A 6,820-nucleotide genomic window follows, 5' to 3' on the forward strand; every position below is an offset into this window, starting at 1 on the left:
CTGGGCAAGCAGAACGATACTAGTGGCGGATCGAGCTGGGGACGCAGAACGATATGTTGGTGAATCGAGCTGGGGCAAGCAAGACAGTGGTGGGGGTGGTTCTGCCTGGGGTAAACAGGATAGTGGTCGTGGTGGTGGTTCTGCCTGGGGCAAGCAGAACGATACAAGTGGTGGTTCGAGCTGGGGCAAGCAAGACAGTGGCGGGGGAGGTTCTGCCTGGGGTAAGCAGAACGATACAAGTGGTGGTGGATCGAGCTGGGGCAAGCAGAACGATACAAGTGGTGGGGGATCTAACTGGGGCAAGCAGAATGATACTGGTGGTGGTGGATCTAGCTGGGGCAAGCAAGACACTGGCGGAGATGGTCCAAGCTGGGGTAAACGGGATGGTGGTGGTGGTGGTTCTGCTTGGGGTAATCAAAACGATGGTGGTGGGGGATCGAGCTGGTCCAAACAGGGTGATGGCGGTTCTAAACCGTGGGAAGAACAAGGTGGTGGTCGTGGGTTTGGTGGAAGAAGAGGGGGTTTCCGAGGATGTTTCCGCGGAGGTAGAAACCAATCAGCAGGCAGAGATGGAGGACGCTCGTTTGGTCGGGATCAATCATCTGGCTGGAAAAGAGACAGTCAAGAGAGCACTTGGAAGAGCGACCAGAGTGGTGGATCCGACTGGAAAAAAGGATGGGGAGAGGATTCAAACAATAGAAAGCCATCGGATTCATCCTCTAGCGGAAAGTGGTCTAGCTGGGATACTAACTCAAAGAAAGAAGCCAATGCTGGTGACGACAAACCTAGCAATGAAAACAAACCAGCTTGGGGAAATAGTAACAACCAGGTGAGTTCCGGAAACAGCAATGACGGTTGGAACAAAAAGCCAAATGATGATGTTAAAACGAGTGGAGAAGCCGATAACGCATGGGGCGCCAAAACAAACGCAGCAGCACCGTCATCAAGTGGCTCGGCGTGGGGAACCGGTGACAACAAATCTGGATGGTAAAAAAAAAAAACAATCCTGAAAGTTGACTTGTAAGTAGTTCTCACTATCTCTATCTAAGTCTAAAGCCCAAGTCTAAGTTAAACGCCATGAGGTGTCTTTCTTCAGTTTTTGGGGCTTTCACTTTTTGCTAAACCTCGTCGGTTGGTTTATGGTCGTTGACTAAGGACTGATTTTGTAGATGTTTTGACTTTTAGCCTATCGGAAGTTCCATCTTCATCACGTTTTTATCAATTATGAACGCTTACCAGTTGTCGTTATTATTCTATCGCATAGCAGCTTAAATTATCTAGACAACGTCGGATTGTTTTCGAATTGAAACAACATTTTGTTGTTTATAATTGAAAAAAAAAAAAAAAAATTGAAACAAGACAAAAAAATAGAAAAAGGGGATATGATAAGCTTCTTAAGTTGACTTGGTACCCAACTTAAGTAGTACCCATCAACTCGTATTTTGTCTTAGCTCCCATTTTTAATCACAATTATAGTTTAGAAATTAGAAAGAAAAAAAAAACAATTCAAGAACCACTTAGTAATAAAATAAACAGTTAAAAATGCACATACACTGTGTAAAAAGATTCCTCCAGCCAATTGATAAGCCCCAATTTTGGACCAAAAAAGTTTAGCCATCAAACGAGAATATAAATAATTTTATACATTTCCTCGTATATTCTACAACTTGCAAATGCGCGTGTACCTATATCTATTTTAAAGTATGTATATTCGTTTTTTTTTCTTTTTTCATATTTTTTTTTTGTACCCATAAGTAATAAATAATAAACCCTTAAACCAATGATGAAATTATCATCTCGTATGGTGTGGAAAATACCAAAGTAAAATGAGACTGAATAAAATCGACCAGACTTTTACCGGTCTCAGAGCCACCGCCGCACTGGTATTGCTACCGAATATCATTGAGAAAAGGCCATCATCGCTGTCGCTGTCACTGCCGCCACCGCCACCTGGTCCACCTTTACTGTAACCGCGTGTGATGGTCCCACCACCGCCCGTGATTCCGGGAAAACCTCCTCCTTGGCCGTTTCTCCCACTACACCACCAAACCATATTATCAACAATTATAATCATCATAATAAATATTATAATTATAATTTGTTGATGATGTGTTGTGTCAAAAGATACTAACAGTGACGCCAGTCTTTGATCAAAATGGACGAATCAATGTCAAAATGTTTAGCAAAAAAAATTTATAAAAAGTTCGGAAAGGAGAGTAAAGACGAAAACAACGTAGCTCCATCACATGCATATATTTTTTTTTTCCGTCACTTGTTAGAATTTATGACTATACTTCTAAATTCAATTTTCGCCATCAAATAAAAATGAAAATTTTCTTCTTTCAAAAATTTCTTCTTTCAAATAATTGAAATACACACTTCAAAATAAAAGTAGTTTTGACAAGGAATATCGAACTTTTGACAGCAAGACGGCTAAGAGAATCCGCCATCTTTACTTTTGCAAAAGAGGGTCAAATGTTAAATTTTATCTATTTCATTATTAAAAGGATCAAATGCAACACCAAGTAGCTCTTGGAGATACGTAGATATATACTTATTATGACTGTTTGTTCCACATCTAAGTATGTAGATCGAATCTATATATTATATAGTCTTCGAAAAAGTCCCACTAGGCGTTGTTTTTGCTGGAAAGCAGATAATTCAATCAGGAGGGAATATATTACGAAATCTGAACCCATTATATATATATATATATATATATATATATATAATGGGCCATTGATTTGATAATCAAACATTAAATGTGTCTTCACACCTTAAATGTATGAAGAACTAATTCACAAGGAAATGGATCTTTTTTCTTCTTCGTAAAGTTCTTCCAAAATGTGGGGTTTTATATATATACCAAGTTGCCAAACAACGAACCACTAAACCCTAAATTGGTGAAGAACTTGCTAATAAGGACATGAATCTTTTTGTTTTATAATTATAATAATTAATTTTTGTAGGGATTTAAAGTTATACCATATCGTCAAACAAAGAAAAACACTAAACCCTAATTTGGTGATGAAATGGTAATAAGGAAATGAATATTTATTAATAGAGGTTTCATTTTTTAAATAATTTTGCATGTAGGAGAGGAAATACGATAAAGCATCAAGAAAAGCATATACGTTAGACTCATCAAGAAAGGCCTTTGGGTTTTTCATCTTTATAAGTTTAGATCTCCGATCCACACGCTTCGCACGTGTGAGATTTTTTTTTTTAAGGGAAAAAGAGAAGCTTTTGTGAACATGATGAGCTTTATGCATGTTCATGTTAACGTTATTGTTATCTTTGTTGCCATTTCGGAAATATCTTAACATGGTGTGTAACTCACTAACTTTTTAATATCCAAAACATCTATAACATGCATACACGATTCGTGTTTCAATTTCTTGCAAAAATGGAAAACTAAGAAGAAAATTTTATTGTTAAAAAGTATTAATTTTAGTGAAGAACCTATTCTTAAAATTTTGAAAACCCAAGGTAGGTAAATGCAAATCTGTAGAAATATAACAAATATACAAACCAAACTTGCAATCATTTTTGTACTTAGTTACTGAAAATAGCACCCAATTTTCGAAATATCAGGAACAATGAAAGAATTTTGTATATATGTTTATAAGAATGATATTATTGAAAATCTTAAAAGAAAAAAAAAAGTTGATGTTATGTCAGTGTTTAGTGTAAAAAATAATGAAAAAAATGTCCTAGTTTAGAAAGAAAGAAAACAAAAAATCAATAAAGAATAGGGGCAAAACTGTAATAAGAAAGATGCTAGTTTTAGTAGATGAGGCAAGACCGGAGTAAATAATATTATAATCATACCTAGGATCGCCGAAAACGCCGGCGTTGACCGTGAGCTGGTCAATGATAGCGGCGGCTTTCGCCTGAACGCTGGTAGCTCTGGCGAAGGCAGGGCTGACTCCGTCACCTGACGGCACGAAAAACGCTCCGTTAACCATAACGTCTCCTTCCGTCCTCCAGTTCCATTTTTCCCAGTGTTTCTCGTTTGTGTCCACGCGCTTCGTCACCTATCGCAAACATAAACACAGCGCATGAATACCACGCGACACCAAAAGGCGCGTTATCTTTGACTGTGTGTGTGTCAACGTCATCGACGACGACGAAAATAATGTAACCGTCAAACAAGACTCCAGCCGGCGCGTGTGAATAACGCTCTAGTGGCCCACTATTGACGACACGTCAGATTAAAAAGCAAAAAGGCCCCACCAATCCATATCCAGTAATAATATAATAAAGATCATAAAACTATTCATTCATCTTTTAGAATAATAACTTTTCTGAAGAAACAAAAAAAACTGAATGCAAGACCCTTGTTAACAGATAAAAGAGAAAACTTTATCAAAATATTTAACATTTTACCAAAAAAAAAAAAACTTTATCAAAATACTTGGTTTATATTTGTTTCTTGTAAAATCTTGATAACTTGATAAATACTATATAGTAAAAAAAAATGACCTGTTTGGCATTGGGATCAATGGGTGCGGTGTAACGGTTACCCTGGCTATTGATGGTAGGGTTAGCACTTCCACCGATTGCATACATTTGCCAAGCCGTGAAGTCGTTGTTGACGACGTGGATGTAACCGTGCCTACACCGAGGCATCCTCTGCACCAGTCCCTCCCCGAAATGGTTGAATGCTATTGTCACCTGCATCCCCGAGTCCGCCGTATACCTTTTCAAAATTGCCCAAATTATCAAACTTTTTGGGTTAAATTGATCAAATCCGAAAACTTTAAAGCTTTTATTGAAAAAAAAGGTTATGAAATCAAAGATTTTTACCGGTCGTCGTGACCTAAGAGCATAACCTCGTCGTGGTGATAGAAATAGTTGTTGGAGATTGTGACGGCGGTTGATGCAAGTATCACGTCGATTAGCCCGTCCATACAGTATCCGAGAGAGCAGTGATCGACCCAAATGTGATGCGAAGCTGAGACAGAGATCCCGTCGCCGTCGGAGACTCCTCGGAATCCGACGTGTGTCGGCGACGAAGCGACCAGAGTGTTTCCGGAGGGTTTGCAGTGGTGAATGTGGACGTTGTGGATGATGACGTGGCTCACCTGCTGGATCGTTAGGCATCCATGGCCGGTTATTTGGACATTCGTGCCTCGACCGTCGATTGTCTTGTAGCTTCCGATGATGAGCTCGTGTTTGAGTCTGATCCCCATGTCGCCGGAGAATACGATCCAGAGAGGTTCCGGCTGGATCACGGCGTGACGAAGTGTTCCGGGAATTGGGTTCGCCGCGTCGTTGTCAGAGGAATCGGTGACGAGGTAAAATCGACCGCCTTTGCCGCCGAGCGTACCTTGTCCAAAGCCGATTGAGCAGTCGGCGAGGCGTTGGCGATTTTCAGACCAGTTTGGGTCGCAACGCCAGCAGTCGTCGATTGGGTTTCCGGTGATGCAAGATGGTATTGGAGCCGACGCCGTCGTGTCGCCGTCTTGTTGGTAAGTGAGAAGGTTTCTTCTGTAGAGAGAGTCGTTGAGTTTTCTGCATTTGATAAGAGAGAATGATGATCCATGCTGTGGAAAGAAACAGAGGAGTTGATGCTCTGTTTTTTTTTAAATGCAGACGATTTCAAAGAAACAGAGGAGATGATGCTCTGTTTTTAAAAATGCAGAGTATTTCAAAGAAACAGAGGAGAGGTTTTGTGACTCGAAAGTGAAATAAAATGCAAGAAAAGTAAGAGAAAAGTTATACCTTTGAACATTAAGAACGACATCTTCAGGGAATGGGTGTTGGTGTGGGAGAGAAAGATTGAAGAAAGATGTCGAGGTCGAGGTCGAGGTTGATGATGAAGAAGATGCTCTTCCAAGGTGAGAGAGAGAAACCAAGAGGCAGAACAAGATAATGCAAATGTATGTTGGTTGTTGAGGGTTATTGATCCTCTTATGAGCCACCATTATAACCTCGTCTTCTTTCTCTCCCTCTCTTACTATCTCTTCTGAAAAGGGCCAGCCAAATCAGAAACTGAAGTTTCTTAAATATGGTTTATGGGGAATTGTGCAAATCGGGTTATATAATAACAAGGGTCAAAAGAATTTATTTGTGTTTCCTTCCTATCTCTCTCTCCTCTCTATAGTTTGTTTCAAGTAGAAGAAAAGAAGTTTAGAGAGAGAGAGAGAGAGAGAGAGAGAGAGAGAGAGAGGGATAGTGTGTGAAGAAGGGACAGAGAATCCTTGAAGGCCTTCAAAACTCTCTCTCTCTCTCCAATCTGATGCTTACTTTTGTAAGAGTGACTCAGTTTACTTGCATTACCCAATCATCTACACATCCCTCTCAACGAAACAATCTTTCTATGGATTTAATGTCATTAACATCGGGACAAGTTACACAAAAAATATACTACTATATGTTGTTGAAGATTGTAATTCTCTTAATTTAAATAAACAAGCGTATAAATTTACCTCAAAACGAAGCTCTTGAATGCAAGATAATAATGCTCTCTGTCGAAGATTTTGGATTTGGACATACAAGAGCAAAAACTTCTAAAGATTTTGTCCAAACTCAAAAAGGACAGAGTTGTTCGTCAAGACGATCCTTATCGGAATATAGTTAAATTTCTATAAATACATACTTCTTAATTTTTTTTTTTCTTGCCAAATGGAAATTTTAGTGTTTCGCAATCTAGCAAATGGAAACTTAACATTACCGGATTTTTACGTTTATAATTTTGAAATCTTCTGTTGAAGTTGGAAATTTTCTTTATAAACAAAGGTAAGAGTTCTGTCCGGAGGTAAAATTTTTTTTAAAAATGGTAAATTTTCTTACATCAAAAAAAACTTTTAGAGGA

General features: G+C 39.0%; 2 protein-coding genes across 2 annotated transcripts in view; one reads left to right on the top strand and one right to left on the bottom strand.

Annotated features, from left to right (window-relative positions):
* The window catches only part of LOC18019354 (protein RNA-directed DNA methylation 3), an 8,065-nt gene extending 7,074 nt beyond the window's left edge, over positions 1-991 (top strand). Inside the window, exon 16 of the mRNA XM_024156210.1 lies at positions 10-991. Coding sequence (XP_024011978.1) covers positions 10-991 — 982 coding nt within the window. The remainder of the gene's footprint in view (positions 1-9) is intronic.
* Positions 992-1,656: 665 nt separating this feature from the next.
* On the bottom strand, positions 1,657-6,069 carry LOC18019356 (probable pectate lyase 5). The gene is made up of 5 exons (XM_024156007.1): positions 5,728-6,069; positions 4,810-5,517; positions 4,486-4,702; positions 3,832-4,037; positions 1,657-2,036 (listed from the first exon to the last, which is right to left on the bottom strand). Exons 1-5 carry the CDS (start codon positions 5,928-5,930, stop codon positions 1,793-1,795), a joined length of 1,578 nt encoding a protein of 525 aa, XP_024011775.1. The 5' UTR covers positions 5,931-6,069; the 3' UTR covers positions 1,657-1,792.
* Positions 6,070-6,820: the final 751 nt, after the last annotated feature.

This window comes from Eutrema salsugineum, unplaced genomic scaffold (assembly GCF_000478725.1).
Source record: "Eutrema salsugineum unplaced genomic scaffold, Eutsalg1_0 scaffold_2, whole genome shotgun sequence".
Classification (NCBI taxonomy): Eukaryota; Viridiplantae; Streptophyta; class Magnoliopsida; order Brassicales; family Brassicaceae; genus Eutrema; species Eutrema salsugineum.

Coding starts and splice junctions, on each gene's coding strand:
- LOC18019356 (XM_024156007.1), bottom strand. CDS start 5,930: ATGGTGGCTCATAAGAGGATCAATAACCCTCAACAACCAACATACATT. Junction 4,038..4,485: donor TTGATCCCAATGCCAAACAG/GTCATTTTTTTT, acceptor TGTTTGCGATAG/GTGACGAAGCGCGTGGACAC. Junction 2,037..3,831: donor GGCGTTTTCGGCGATCCTAG/GTATGATTATAA, acceptor TTGGTGGTGTAG/TGGGAGAAACGGCCAAGGAG.